This window comes from Syngnathoides biaculeatus, chromosome 13 (genome assembly GCF_019802595.1).
Source record: "Syngnathoides biaculeatus isolate LvHL_M chromosome 13, ASM1980259v1, whole genome shotgun sequence".
NCBI classification, from domain to species: Eukaryota; Metazoa; Chordata; class Actinopteri; order Syngnathiformes; family Syngnathidae; genus Syngnathoides; species Syngnathoides biaculeatus.
Window position 1 is genome coordinate 563,446 of NC_084652.1, and position 15,709 is coordinate 579,154.

Sequence of the window (15,709 nt, forward strand, 5' to 3'; positions counted from 1 at the left end):
TACTTAGCATGACTGCTGAGAGGTGGATTGAGAAGAAGGGGAGGCTGTGCTTAGCTATTGCCAAGGAACCTGGTCCTCAGTCCTCTTCATCTCGACAAGTATCAAAGAACCTTGTTTTGTGATCGTTGTTTCCGACATAGGAACGGAACCCTTCACGTGCGCTAAAATACAGGCTTTGTCTTTAATAATTGTCACCACGGTCGACCGACTGAAGCCTCGGTGGCGTTGGCCTCTCTCCTTTCTCCAATCTTTTTATGATCGTGAGCTTCGTTTCCATGGTCGTGGATTTTATTTTGGCTGCTCGAAGCATTCCTAAAAGACACAGCTTTCTTCTTTGGGGCCATAATGTCTAAAGAGGAGGGCGAAAAATGCGAAGATACTCCCGGTGTATAAACACGGACAAGCGTTAGCCACACAAAATGGCGGACGGGCGACGGGCGTTGTGAAATCGAAACGCCTTAGGTCGAGACTCCCTGTATGGTGACAGTTTGACCCCAGAACAGATCATTTCAGTATAAAACGGTTGTTTTTGTTTTTTTTAAACTTAACTCGTTTGAATGCTGTGACTTCCTTGAAGTTTGTCGTTGCTATTTAGTTGCCAGGAACCAGCGGAGACTTGAGAAGATCAGAAATCAGGCTGAAATGGCAACATTTTGAAGCGCTTTCCTGCAAAAAAGCCCATCATCATTGTCTCGTTTTCATCGTAGAACCGTCCTCCGAGCTTCTGCTATCTGCTGTCTGGTCAGGAGAGCTCCATTGAACCCGTGCAAGAAGGTCCGAGTGTTTCCCCGCTGTACCTCGCACCCAAAGAGCAAACGTTGCGAGAGGTACTGCAGGTGAGACGCTTTTTACGTTGGGAGAAATGTGAAAAACGCAGCACCTCAGTTCTTGAGACTCAAACTTCTTTATTTTTTTCCCTTCCAGAGTGACCACAAAACATATTGCTGTAGTTTCATTGCCACAGTTATTTACAAGAGCATACAGGTACGCGCTTTTCATTTTCTCTTGGAATATTATTGTTGTTCTGACTTGTCAATTGTATTTTAAGGTTGGACCACGGCATGCATGAAAACTCAAATTTTGTACGCACATCTCCTGGTGAAAATAGGTGTCTTTTAGGGTTCTCCAACATGAGCTCCCAAACACACTCAGTGGCTTCCCTGTGGAAACATTTAATTGGCTAATTGGATGCGCTATGTCTATCGGAACAGGACGCACAAAGAATTCTCTAGAATCCTTGTCTGTAATTGAATATGAAATCCCCCATTTTGGTTAGAATCAGCCATGTAGACTGATCTTGGGAAAAAAAAAGACTGGATAGTGCATACACATCGAGCGGTGTGTTGGTTGATTGAAGCCAATTGGCCGCCATCTTGGTACTCCCAAAACGTGTGGAGGACCTGGTTTATAGGTTGGATTATGGCAGGGGTTTTCCTCAAAGTTTGGCACGTAGAATTAAAACTGGTCGTGTGAGCTCTGGTAACATGAAGGATTTTTAATTCGACTTGGTAAGCCAAAAAAGGCGAAGTGCAAAGGAAAGACATAGAATACCGTGACTACCAAGAAAGCTTGCATATTACCTGGGGCCCGATTTCCGTGTCAATTTAACTTTTCCCAAAATATTCTGTGAAACAGTATCATCATAACATAGCAAAAAAGTAAGCATTTTTGTCACAAAAACATTCAATTTTAAGTCAATCAGTTCGATATAATTTTTGGAAATAAAAACTAAAATACATGCTAAACGCATTGTTCATTTGTTGTCTCTGCGGCGTCCTATTTCAGACAGAAAATTGAAGCTTATTTCCGTGCATTTGAAAATCAAATTCAATTTGCAGAGTTCTGTATTATGAAATTCATCAAAAACTTCACAGAAAATGTGTTTTCTTCCTTATCCATTGATGAAGTTTTGGAAAATATCTGCATCGCTTTTTCGCGGAACACCGTCGGCCTATAAAGGTGAAGCAGAGAGTTGATCAGTGAACAACAACAACCGTAAACAAAACTTTGTTCAAGTGAATTAAGCTCATCAGAAAATAAAAAACCCTTGACAAATAAACTTTAACAGTGTCAAAGTAAATCTTTCTAATTTAGCTCCGGAATGTTTTCTCACCGCCACGAAACTGGTGATGAACTCAGTTCATCGCTGTCGCTGTGCAGGTTGGCATGCTCGTTTTGGGAGTATCAAGATGGCAGATGGCGACTTCAGTTTTCCAGTCTTTTTTTAGATCAGTGGCCTTGTATGACAGGTTCCAAAACTCCTACTTGTGAATTTGCTCAAATTGGCCCCATTTGACAAGTTTCCTAGACGGATTAAATTCTGAATTGATGAAGATTATCAGGATTCACCATTAAAGCCCCATTACCCATTAAAGCTCATTCTGATTCTGATTCTGAAAAACGGGGGGCCGAGGGGCCTTTTATTGCCGCTTGCAGCTAGGCGATTTATGATGATTTAAAATAAATAGGTTGCCAGAAGTAGCTCAGACGGCCGTTTTTGATCTTATTTCACCTCCAAACTGATAAGATTGCCCCGTGACGTCAAGAACAGCGCTCGTATTCCAGCCTGTGATAAAGTACTCGAGGTTCGGCCCGTTCTCCGCTATTGACTGACCAAACCTTTAAACTTTGACTAAGATGAGATAGCAGCCGCCGGTGGACTTTGCGCACTACAGCACTGATTAGACGTGAAAGCGGCCGCGCCGTCAAAGTTGCGCTGTCTGTTTAACTTGATAAGTGAATCGTCCCACGTGGTTGAAGCAATTTCAGACATAAATGGAAGAAGCTATGATGCCCTAAAATTTCCCCTTTCTAAGTCACACTGTGAGTATTTGCATCTTTATTCTGGTCTCAGAGGAGGGATGTAGGTCAAGGCGAGGTTTGGCTGGCGCTGACAGACCGGAGCCTGCAGGACGGCTCGCCCGACCGGCCCTGCAGGCGAACGGTGGCACTGCATGTGAATGCCTCCTGCGTGCTCACTTCCTGCGTCCGAAAAGTCCTGAATGACCCCGCTATGTGCCACTTGTCATTCACAGATGCCATCAAAGAAAACGGTACTGATGTGGCTTTTTTTCCCACTGCTGCCTATAAGTAGTTTGTACATTACCAGGTTGTTATTATTATTATTATTATTATTAGCCCTACTATATTCCTTCAAATAGTGGCCGTTCCTTTAAGACTGAATTTACACTGGCCTTCTTCCAGTGGTGTCGCAAGGCATTATTTGAGTGGTGCTGAAGCCCCCATACGATTATTTGTTATTATGTGTTACTGGCGAAGTGTTGTTGTCTTAGCCCTCCCTAAAACTGATCTTCAACCCCCCCTAAAAAATGGTGGTTTCCCCCAAAATGGAAAAATTGTATTCTGTTCCTAACCAACAAAAGCACTACTAATGGAGGCACGTAAACAGTCTCGTTGATGAATTAAGTTAAAGTTCCTCACGCAGTATTAAAATTTGTCCTTCAGTAATCTTTTACATTTAGTCACTCCACAGCATTGTGTGCGTCCATGATTTTCGGTTAGCTATGAGATTTTGTTCCACCCAATATCCTTCAATTTTTCTCCCTCCTTAATCTTTTTTTCATTGGTTTAATATCTACTTTTGTTGAATATATTTAGCAAATAAAGGCCTCCCGCTGATCTACAGTGAAAGAGGAAATGCAATGGTTAGCATTAACAATCTATCAAATAGGTCGTCTTTTGTACTCAACTTTGACAATATGATGTTAAATCCGCTCTCATTTAATAGCGTTTTGAGAAGATTTTTATTGACAATTACGAATTTTTAGGTGCAGCACCATTTTTGCGAGTCACATGACCTACATGCGCGGATCTGACGTGTTACGTGCCACAACAAAGGCTCGATTACAAGGGACACCATTTATGCTCAGCGCTGATTTCTCTGATTTATCCTCATCTGATGAAGAAATAGCAGTGTCGGTTGATCGGGAAGACGGAGGAATACTTCCATAGACAGCCGTGAGCGGCTCGACCACTCGATTGATCGGGAAGACGGAGGAATACTTCCATACACAGCCGTGAGCTCGCTCCCCGAGCAGTGCGAGCGAGCTCCAGGGCTCGGGGAGCGAACTCCACTTTTGATTTGGTTGATCGGGAAGACGGAGGGAATACTTCCATACACAGCCGTGAGCGGCACAGCCGTGAGTTTGCTCCCCAATCAACCGATACTGCTATTTCTTCATCAGATGAGGATAAATCCGAGAAATCAGCGCTGGGCATAAATGGTGTCCGATGTAATCAAGCCTTTGTTGCGGCACGCAACGCGTCACATCCGCGCACGTAGGTCATGTGACTCGCGAAAGTGACAGCGGCTCTGAAGATTCGTAATTGTGGATGAAAATCTTCTCAAAACGCTATTAAATGAGAGTGGATTTAACATCACATTGTCAAAATAGAGTACATATTACATGACCTTTTTAATGCAAACAGTGCATTTCCCCTTTAAGTACTCATCCCCGCTCACTATTTATAGAAATGTGGATATCTGAATGTTTTCATGCAGTATTTGTTGCTGAAGATTATGTGTGCAGTGCTATTTATTTATTTATTCATTCATACATAACAGATGGGTTTTTTTCTGTCATAATGACTCCAGTCGGGGCTGTGACCAATCTGCTTTATGTGTTTATGTTTCCGTTAAAACGTTACACTTTTACTCGACGATGGAAAAAGAGAATGTATTGCTAACAATTAAACCGTGTGACTGCCCTTGCCATGTATTCCATCCCCTCAGCACTCATTGACCGTAACGCAATCGACACCTGCTCAAGCTTTTGCACTGGAGCGATAATCATTTAACAATATGGGTTTTTTTTTTTTAAACTGTAAAGTGTAGTTTGCACCGGTGTTAAACAGCAGCAACAACTTACCTTCGATCAAATAGTGTAGTTTTTAACACCGTATGTCAAGTGTAACTCGCCTTTGAAACAAAACGGAAATCACTATTGGAGGGAAAACTGTGTGGTGGGTTACACCTTGCGCTCGTGTTCACGGATCAATGGCATGGCACAAAAAAGACATACCACAATTCGCAGTCACACCTATAGACAATTTAGTCTCTCATGAACCCAGCTTGCATGTTTTTGGAATGTGCAAGGAAGCAGGAGTACGACAAACGTGACAAATCCACTCCGGAAAGCCGAGATTCCAGTCTAGACTATCACAATCGTTATCATGTAAAATGATTTGTCTCTTAAAGGTCAAGTGTCATGCCTATAAACATTCTAAAATAGATATTGTCTTGAAAAATACAAATAACATTATTCACTTCAATGTCCATACTAGAAAAAAAAATGAGCGGAGAGCGCATCATCCATGCGCAAAGTTGTGGAGGTCTCATTCGACATCCAATGGTAGCCATATTGCCTACAACGTCTGTTCATTACGTTGCACCGCGACATTCGTCATTGAACACACGCTGTGCCACCTCCTATGGGACACGGAAGCTCCTTTCTCACAATTGAGTGAAGTGACCGGGGCAATATTACCCTATCGTTTCAAGCCATATTTAGATGATATGCGGATCACTTCTAACTTACAACAGACTCCCAGACAGTATGTATGAGCCAGCCTGTCATTTGGAACCCACAAAGCTCTCCTCCTTTGCACACGCGCAATCCATTTTTCACGACGAACCGGATCTTTTTGAAAAGTATTAAGCGTGAATCCATCCTCCCGAGTGTTCGAACAATATCCAGCAATGCAACGAGCTGGCATTTTCGCTAACACGAAGGAACAAAGAGCTACTTTCCAGCAGGTAAAACTAGTAGAAACATACGAGACCGCTTGAGTTGGTGTCTGCTAGTAACGTCACTTCCTGCTTCAACTCGAAAACAAATCCCCTGAGGGGATTTTCATGGCAGGAGTGACACAAAGCCACATACGTCAAAATCATGTTGTGTGATGGAAAAACGGATGGTTCCATCCCGGCTGCCTTTTTTTTTCTCATTAAGAACATACTAAAAATCATGCATTTCACGACCGTGGCGCTTTAAGATTGTTATTTTACAGCTCCTGTATTGCATCTCATTGGATGTGGCCTGTGATTGTATCCAGAAACAAAGCCCTTTAGGACATTTCCACTCTAACGTATTTTATTATTATTGAACGCACCCTAGGCGTCCTGTTGTGCGTGGAACATTCCATCGTCGAAGTCGCGGACTCCGCGGCCTCTGGCTCGACGCACCAGCCCCCGGCCCGACCTGTGAGACTGGATCCGCTCGACGAGGAGGTCACACCCAACTCGCTGTGCACTCTCACAGGTCAGTCGCGCCCACCTCGCGCCATTGAGGTAATTCTCTCGGAGATAAAGAAGAATGCCGGTCAGTCAAGGTCTTTTGGGTTTGAGTCAATAAAAACACTTTTAAATCTTTTTTTTTTTTTTCCCCCTGTGCTCTTGTCCTTCGTTTCAGCGCCAAGACACACTTTCAATTACGACCATTTTTCAGCGCGCGTTCTTCAACAACTCTTAAATGTTTGCTCGGAACCAACACTAACATGTCTAATTTGCCTCGGCGGCTTGACTGCCAAGCCATCAGCGAAAAGTGTTTGCTTTCTTTGATTCCTTCCAACTGTGCAAATGTAGCTTATAAAAGCAAAAAAAAGAAAAAAAGTTAAATCAGATAATAATCTGCATCTGCCGACTTGTGCGTGTCACAGTGGAGGGGCAAAGTGCACGCCCGCGACCCCTCTCGCTTCTGATGTCCGCACATGTTTGCTCAGGTGGCCGAGAAAATAAATACAACATTATCTTTTGCGCTCAAGTGTGAATAGTATCGAGTGGAAATGATGAGTGGGGAAAGGGGCCGGGGCCCAGAATGTGCTAGAACTTATCAGTTTCTTATTTAAGGCGGCATACTTGTTTTTGCGCGTGACCAGTCCGACGTGTTTCTGGTTTATGTCTCATCTCTATCTCAAATACTAGATAAAAGTTGTAAGTGGACAGACCCTTGCACATATTTGCACGGCAATGATCATCTCCCATTTTTGAATGATTCCTTCTTCATTTTTAAAGCTCATTTGCGCATTTCCCAAGTAGGAGTTTGTCAAAGTACGAGCACTTGAAAGTTGCCCAAAAACTGTTGCTTTGGACCAAAATGGCAGACTTCCTCGTTTATTCTAGTCATGAGTCGTTGTCTTTTTTTTTTTTCGAGGGTCAGCAAAACATCAAAACTGATGCCATGGCCTTATTTTTTTCCACCTGTCTGAGAACATTCGAGCATGAGATTTTGATGCCGTCCCCACCCACAACTGAACAGAAAAACGTACCAATTTCGCGTTGCCCCTTTGTCTCGGACACACGGTTCAAATTGGGGCTGATTCGGACAAATTCCTTCGTAGGAGTTCATCAAAAACTGCAAGCCTTTGAATTGGTCCAAAATGGCTGCGCCGACTGAAAACGGTCGACTTCCTAATCAACTGCAGTGGTGCCTCGGTTTTCGGACGTCTCTGTTTTCGTACAAATCGGTTTTCGAACGAAAATTAGTACTCTGACGTCCCCAACAAAACCCGGAAATAACGTGGCCAGGTCAGCTGACCAACGACGCCCTCTGTTTTGAATTCCCACACGCCAAAAAAAACCCGGAAATCACTCACGCGGCCGTTGTTTCGGTTTTCCAACAAATCGTATCTCGGAGCCGCCTTCAGGAACGGATTGTGGTTGAGAACCGAGGCACGACTGTATTTTGCGCGTCCTGTGACGATCCTCCATCCATTTTTATGTCCATTGTTGCTCAAATTGGTACCGGCAGGTGCTACTGGGTAAGGTTAGCTCATGAAATATCGTAAATCCCGGCCTCCAGAGCGCACCTGGTTATTATCCTCACCCAGTACATTTGTAAAGGAAATACCATTTGGTACAAACATGGGCCACAGCTGAGTAAAAGCCGCAAGTCCCCACATTGAAACCCACATTTTAACTCGAGATATTTACAAAGACGGTACACAGAGAGTTTAACGCTAGCACCGCCGCGCTAACACTAGCGCCGCCATGCTAACGCTAGCGCCGCGCAAACAGGGCCGGTAAAAATAAAAACTAACCAGTAAAAATCACTGCGACATGGCAGTAACACGCTAGCGCAGCGCTAACGTGGCCGGACCGGTAAAAGTCACTTCCTCAGCACATATATTCCACCGGTCTCACTCTTACCCTTTCCGCCCGAGTGCCCCCTTGCGGCCGTTGGGAAAAAATGCACAAACTGCAGAGTTGAAAGCGTGTGAAAAGTCACGGCTTACAGGCTGGAAATTACGGGACATGTTCACCAAGATAAATGTTTTTTTTTTTTTTTTTCTCAGTGATTAATTTGTCAGAATAATAATAAAGAAGTGCATCCATACACTGACACGTCAACTAACAACGACTGTTCAATCTTAAAAAAAAAAAAAAAAAAAAAACATTTACGCAAGCCGCTTCGCGTTTTACGCCGGCAGGTGTGATCGTCGGCGTGGACGAGAGCACGTCTTACTCTTGGCCCGTGTGCAGCCACTGTGGAAGCCACAAATTACAACTTCTACCTCCGTCGGGGTGAGTTTCAAAGATGCCAGAGTCGCCTCGCGGCTATTGGCGTTGACTCATTTGTTTTCCGTCACAGTTTGAGTTTCAACTGCCTCTCGTGCAAGTCATCGGTGTCCAAGCCCGTCACCAAAATGCAAATGGAAGTCTTCCTGAGCTCTGCTTCTTCAGGGCAAAATTACACACTAAAGGTTAAGGTGGGCGTTTTGGATTTGTTTACAGTCGTTGGGCAAATGCCCAGAAGTTTTTTCATATAAAAATATGAAACAAAAAATGCCTCAAAATACAGACGGACTTCAAGCTATCTCCACTTGTGTGTGAAAATTCAGATCCCTAAAGCATTAAACCTCCCGCCCATTAGAACCAAAACCAAGCGCTCTACCGTGGATTAAAATAAAAAATGATCACATTTGAAATTTAAAAAAAAAATGTATGTTCCTCTTAAAGTATCAAGATATTTTCAAAAATTAAGACCCAAAATAAACTCGGAGATGACTATTATAAGGGATTACTAATGACACAAGCACCACAGGCATGTTTGACGTCGGTATCATGTACATAGAATATCTTGTTATTGTGTAACTTTGTAATCAGTCTTGGAAAACGATAAAACCATCAGCTGATAAGAATGCATACACGTTATTTAAAGCCGGGGGTCAACGTGTCACTCAACATCTGGTGCACATTACAAATGCGTCGTTAGTTTTAATTTACACGTTTAAGAGGATTATTAGCAACATTAATGTTAACACACCTTTGTTCCCCCACCCCCCTTCCACTTGACAGCTGCAGCAAAGTACGATCATGTCCCTTCTTGACACGGACGTGCTGGAGCGTACAACGGCGGTAGGTTTTCTTCTTCGTTTGTTTTTTTTTTTTTTTTTTTTACTATGCACACTTAGTTACATAACATATAACTGGGCCGAGGCGGACGCTCTGATTGTACTGCATTGAACTTGTGTAAAGTCACATCTGGCGATAAAACTGATCTCATCCCCGGGTCGTTATAGTCCGTCGGTGATACAGTTGGAGCCAGAAGTTTACATTCACTGTAAAAAAAAAAAAAAAACGAAAAAAAAACCCCACCTTGTTTCATTTTTTTCTCTCACTGTATGAAGTCGTATCAGACTAAAGCTCTCCAACTTCACGTCACTCCGGATCACCAAAATTAGTTAATTCTGTTAAATGCCACAATTATGAGAGAGAAAATTTCTCATAGAATGTTGTATTATTTTCTTTGAGGTCAAAAGTTTACATACGTTTACTTAGTATGGAGTTGTTTATGGTGGAGTAGTTAGTGCCTGTTTGTGGTAGTCATGGACAGGCTGACAGATGAGGTCAGACTGGAATCCCCTTGGACCAAGATGTTCGCAGATGACATTGTGATCCGCGGTGAAAGCAAGGAGCAGGCGGAGGAACAATTCGAAAGATGGAGGCACGCACTGGAAAGGGGAGGAATGAAGATTAGCCGAATTAAAACAGAATATATGAGAGGGGTGGAGGGGGAAGAGATGGCGAGGGTGGATGACTTCAAATACTTGGGGTCAACAATCCAGAGCAACGGTGAATGTGGTAAGGAAGTGAAGAAACGGGTCCAAGCGGGGTGGAACAGCTGGCGGGAGGTGTCTGGTGTTCTATGTGACGGAAGAGTCTCCGCTAGGATGGAGGGCAAAGTTTATAAAACGGTGGTGAGGCCGGCGGTCATGATGTACAGATTAGAGACGGTGGCACTGAAGAAACAACAGTACTTCACAGTTGGGTCGGTGTTCTCAGGTCTACAAGCTTCCCCCTTTTTCCTGCAGATGTAACGTTGGTCATTATGGCCAAACAGTTCCACTTTAGATTCATCAGACCACAGGACATGTCTCCAGAAGTTAAGATCTTTCTTCTTGGTGTCTTTTTGCAGAACTTGGAGGTGGCAGAAATGAAGATGTTGAGGTTCTCGCTTGGATAGGATTAGAAATGAGCTCATTAGAGGGACAGACAAAGTTGGGTGTTTTGGAGACGAGGCTCAAGAGGGCAGACTTTGATGGTTTGGGCATGTCCAGAGGCGAGAGAGTATACACATATTGGTAGAAGGGTGCTGAGGATGGAGCTGCCAGGAAAAAGAGCGAGAGCCAGACCAAAGGAAAAGGTTGATGGACCTTGTGAGGGAGGACATAAAGACTGTGGGTGTTAGTGAGGAAGATGCACGAGATTGGCTTGGATGGAAAAAAATGACACGATGTGGCGACCCCTAACGGGACAAGCCGAAAGGAAATGAAGAAGAAGAACTAATGTCAGTGCAGGACGAGTTTCATTGCGGATAATGACACTTTGTTACCAGCTTCATCCAGCATCTGCACAAGGTCTTTAGCTTTTGTTCTGGGTTCGATTCGAACACTTCGGACCAAAACATCTTCATTTCTGGGACACAGAGTCCGTCTCCTTCCTGAATGGTGTGGTTGCTGGATATTCCCAGGATAGGTACTTGCGTATAACGTTTTGAAAAGATGAACCTGGCACCTTCGAACATCTGGAAATTGCACCCAAGGATGAGCGTTTGAAGTGTGGCCTTAAATACATCCCCAGGTGTGCCGTCGCTTAACTCACATGTTGTGACTTTCCCTATCAGGAGCTTCCAAACTCATGTTGTCCTCATTTGGTCTTCCCCAAGTTCTTTCAAGACACACCACTTTTTGTGAATGTAAACTTTTGACTTCCAAGAAAATAATAAATTCTCTCAATATTGTGGGCATTTAATGAAATTATATAATTTTGTGGAACATGACTGACCTTAAACAGGACAGGTTTAGTCGGATTTGAATTCTGACTGTGAGACAAAAAATGAAATGTTGTTTTGCACAGTGTATGGAAACTTCTGGCTTCAAACCGTATATCCAAGTGTTCACTGCCTTCGTGAGTCATGCAATTGGTGGAATCTCTTCATACGCATTTTTGTGTATTATTTTTGACCAATGTCATCTTGAATACTTGCAGCCACAGGATGCATGTTTTCACAATACATGGAGTCTTTATTTTCCTGAAGTTTATTACACATTCACTAATTGTGCACTGCATAGATCGATCGATTGATCGATCTCAAGACACCCATTTTTGGTTCACAATTGCAGCTGCTTTTTGTGGGTGCACAGCGCCGGAGCGGACCACGAGTTAAAAAAAAAAAAAAATGGAGAATAACTGACGCTCCCCTGCTGATGGCCAACAGTAATTCAATACATATCACGCATACTGCAGATATTTAGAACAGTGAATATGTGGGGGGGTCCGCTATATGCCCCCGCGGGGGTGGTTCTTTTATCTGTACAAATGCATGTTGTGGACAGTTTCTCTTAACTGACACTTTTTTTGTTGTTTTTTAACTCGTGAGAAAAGAGAAAAGTTTGTTTGTAAGCGGGCGATGCACCCAGCAACTAGTCGCGGCACGGCGTTAATAACAGGATTGTCCACTTTTTGAGCAAATTTGTTAGATCGACACCAGCGATACATGTTGTCCAAATGACGCCGCATTTGAGCAAGTGCATTTATGTATTAACTGCAGCTCTGGTGAAGATATCCATGTGTAGAGGGCGGTGGTCTTTGTTTTCCTAATGATGTCAATGGACTGGAATAATTACAATTCCTAACATATAATGGTCAAAATTTTAGCGTTTTTGTTTGTTTTTCCAGCGTCCAGAGATTGAGGTGAACAGCGTGCTGGGGAAAGAAGTGGGGCCCCTCCAACTTTACGTCCGTGCGGTCACCAGGAGACCCTCGCTGTGGATCAGCCTAGAAGAAATCTGCCTGTGAGGTTTTTTTTTTTTTTTTTAGGATTTAGTTCCCCCCGCCCCCCCCCTTTGAAGGCCTCTCGGTGACTGCACGAGGCGAGCGCACTACAGCAGGAAGACGAGGAAGTGGCGTTTGTGTCGGTTGACAGGCCCAGCGCGGACCAATGGCGGACGCACTGTCAAAGCCGCCCACGTGCGCGATCCAGCGCCTTTTTCCGTTGCGTTTCACTCGTTTATGTAAAATGAAATGTTTTGGGAAATAAAGTTGTGTTACTACCACGCAGACCAGGGTTGCACCTTTACAGCTTGTTTTATTTTATTTTTTTTTTATAGCATCCATTAACAAAATGTTTCAAACAAACTATAAGTAAAAAGATCATGCTCTGGCTCTTATACAAAGTCTGGAATTATAAAACATGTACCATGGCAAGGTCTGTATAACAACATCATTTAAATGCAGTGGTAAAATAATTTAATACAAAGAACAATAAATCCCACAAAAAATATGGCAGCGACATCATATATTTTCCAGTGCCATTATGGTAAGCTTAAAATACATCTGGTACAGATGGTAAAGAACAAAATGTCTCTTGAGGTATCTCTTCCAAAATTATTTAAAACAAAACAAAAAAAAAAACATGGGGCATGGAAGCGTCACTTGGTCACCGACCCTCCGCGATGACGCTCCCCGCGAAGGAGGCTCCGGGCATCTGCTTGAAGAACTCTCGGAGGCCGCCCAGCTCCCGGGTGAGCTGCTCGATGGTTTTGTGCAGTCTGTCGTTCTCGGAGCTCAACTCGATCAGCTTCTGCTGCATCTCCAAGTTGCGCATCTTGGCCTTGTCCCTGCTCTTGCGCACGGCGATGTTATTCCTCTCCCGCCGCTGTCGGTACTCCACGCTGAACCTGTCCACCGCCTTCTTGGACTTCTCCCGGCCGGACTTGCGCGGCGAGCCCTTGGCCGAGACGGGCTCCGGCGTGGCGGGCGGCGTCGGCTGCCCCGTGGGGAGGCTGACCGAGGTCTGGGCGCAGGTTTCGATCTGACACGGCAGCGACGACGACACGTCGCTGTCGCTCCAGTCGGACTCCTGCTTGATGGACGGTCCCCCGAACGGACCCTTGTCCTGCGCCGCCGAGGCCGACCTGCGATCCGCGGCGTAGGGGGTCTGGCAGACCGGCGGCACCGACGCCTGGGCGGCGTACAGCTCCGCCTTCTCCTGCTTGACCGTGTTGAAGAGGTCGAGGAAGAGCTCGTCGTTGCAGAGCTCCAGGTTGGGCACGGACGTCATGGACTCGATGTACTGGCTGAAGTCGATGGCGCTCTCGTCGTCGTATATGGCCGGGGCGGTGAGCTCGGCCATGGTGGCGGCCCCCTCCTCGGGCCGGACCGCCGGCTTGCACGGCCCGGCCAGCGGAACCCCGAGCTTGGCGCTCTCGTAGAAGTTAGCGGGCTCCATTGCCCAACTCATGTTGCATGGTGGAGACACGCCGTGGGGGTCCAGGCTGTGTATGTCGCACATGAACTCTGCTGGCTCGTCCACGCGATTATTTGCTTGGCTGCTGCTGCTGCTGCTCCGGATTTCACTTCCTGATCGCCGACTTTTTTAATTTTTATTTTTTGGACGCCTCGTCAAGTTGACGCTTCTGACTCGTCGATAACTTTGGCGCACTGTTTTGTAGCGCGCTGCGGTGACGTCACGCACACCCTCCCTCCGACGGGCCAGTCAAGTTGGGAGCGGGGTCACGTGGTCTCCGGTAACTTCCCTTTCGAAGGGAACAGGGGGCGGGGCTTGCTTTTTCCACTTTTTTTTTTTTTCCAATTTTTACTACGACAACATGAATGGCTCCATGAGTTGTTTATACGCACTTTCGGATCAAGATGAGTTCTGGCCCTCGGATAGCTGATATTCATCTAAATGCGAGTTCACTTTTGCCGCTGGGGGTTATTTTAACCCCTTAGCAGACATTCTTCATAGTTTAGAAGAAACTATTACCAGTTTATTAACACTATGGACGACCCCCTTTTATCTAAAGCAGGTACACGAATGCTGATTTTTGTAAATGAAATGTGAAAAACTCCTCATGTATGATTTTTCTTTTTTTTTTTTTTGGGTGGATGCATGGTTAAGGAATACACACATACGGAGTTATTACAAATATAGCACGTGTAATAGTAGAGTACTAGCAATAATGCAATTAATGGCGCATACCATGCAGAGTTACCACGCTAAAGCTAAATATAGTTATAATGGCACTACAGAGATGTACAAATTGTTGACTTTATCGTGGGTAGTGTACTTCGGATGACCAACCCAGCACAGTACACAACTGTTCCCACTCCCGATAATCTTCTCGTAGTCGTAGTACCGATACTGACCTGTGGGAGGCAGCAGATTATTAAATGAATGCACAAATATTCAACAGGTTCCACATTTAGAATTGTTGGCTATGACCAGTGTCCGAGGCACTGATCTAAAAATAATAATAATAATAATAATAATAATAAGACATACACATAAAGCAGTATGTCGGTTGGTCGAAGCCAGTTGGCCGCCATCTTGGTACTCCCAAAACGCGTGGAGGACATGCTTTACAGGTTGGATTGTGGCGAGGTTTTTCTCAAAGTTTGGCGTTTAGAATTAAAACTTGTCGCGTGAACTTGACATTTTATTCAGTTCTGGTAACATGAAGGATTTTTAATCCGACTTGGTAAATCAAAAAAAATAAATAAATAAGGCTAAGTGCAAAGGAAAGACATAAAACGCCGCGACTACCAAGAAACGTTGCATATTACCCAGGCCTCGGCCTATAAAGGTGAAGCAAAGAACAACAACCAAAAACTTTGTTCAGGTGAATTAAGATCATCAGAAAATAATTTCAAAAAAAAACTTTACAAACAAACTTGAACATTGTCAAAGTAAATCTTTCTAACTTACCAGTGGAATGTTTTACCAGCCACGAAACTGACGATTAATGCACAGGCCGGCACCGTTGTTTTGGGAGTATCAAGATGGCCGATGGCAACTTCAGTTTTGGTGGCCAATGAGCCATCCAGTCTTTTTTATTTAAATTTTTTGATTAGTGATCTGACCATGTCATGGAGGAAAGAAATCACTCAACACACCCCACACACTGAAGGATAATCGTTTTGGATAATATCGAGACATTATGAAAGACTTTGAGTGCAACAGAGGAACGTGCTCGTTTGGCCCGATTGTTATTATATGTGTACACCTCCGTACTTTTTTTTTAATGTAACCTCAAAGCGTCCTATGTCGGGAAGTCATCATAGGTAAACATGTTTCAAGAACAATGTGTAATAATATTGCCCCAAGCAATGTAAAGCAAAGCAGTTGTCGCGTGTAGGTGTTTCGTCTAAAATGGAAATTGCGCCACCAAGTGTTCAATGTTCACT

General features: G+C 44.2%; 2 protein-coding genes across 5 annotated transcripts in view; one reads left to right on the top strand and one right to left on the bottom strand.

Annotated features, from left to right (window-relative positions):
• spidr (scaffold protein involved in DNA repair) overlaps positions 1 to 12,580 on the top strand; it is a 50,511-nt gene extending 37,931 nt beyond the window's left edge. The window contains exons 13-21 of one of the 4 annotated variants that reach the window (XM_061838969.1): positions 708 to 836; positions 925 to 984; positions 2,855 to 3,053; positions 6,138 to 6,281; positions 8,449 to 8,542; positions 8,610 to 8,727; positions 9,317 to 9,376; positions 12,200 to 12,214; positions 12,341 to 12,580. In XM_061838969.1, the coding sequence (XP_061694953.1) occupies positions 708 to 836; positions 925 to 984; positions 2,855 to 3,053; positions 6,138 to 6,281; positions 8,449 to 8,542; positions 8,610 to 8,727; positions 9,317 to 9,376; positions 12,200 to 12,214; positions 12,341 to 12,370 (849 nt within the window). In that variant the 3' untranslated portion in view covers positions 12,371 to 12,580. Of the gene's footprint in view, positions 1 to 707; positions 837 to 924; positions 985 to 2,854; positions 3,054 to 6,137; positions 6,282 to 8,448; positions 8,543 to 8,609; positions 8,728 to 9,316; positions 9,377 to 12,199 lie in introns of all 4 variants that reach the window. The other 3 variants (XM_061838968.1, XM_061838971.1, XM_061838970.1) reach the window with 3 other exon arrangements.
• Positions 12,581 to 12,760: 180 nt separating this feature from the next.
• On the bottom strand, positions 12,761 to 13,946 carry cebpd (CCAAT enhancer binding protein delta). The gene has a single exon (XM_061838972.1). The coding sequence runs from the start codon at positions 13,812 to 13,814 to the stop codon at positions 12,960 to 12,962; it is 855 nt and encodes a 284-aa protein (XP_061694956.1). The 5' UTR covers positions 13,815 to 13,946; the 3' UTR covers positions 12,761 to 12,959.
• Positions 13,947 to 15,709: the final 1,763 nt, after the last annotated feature.

Coding starts and splice junctions, on each gene's coding strand:
- cebpd (XM_061838972.1), bottom strand. CDS start 13,814: ATGTGCGACATACACAGCCTGGACCCCCACGGCGTGTCTCCACCATGC.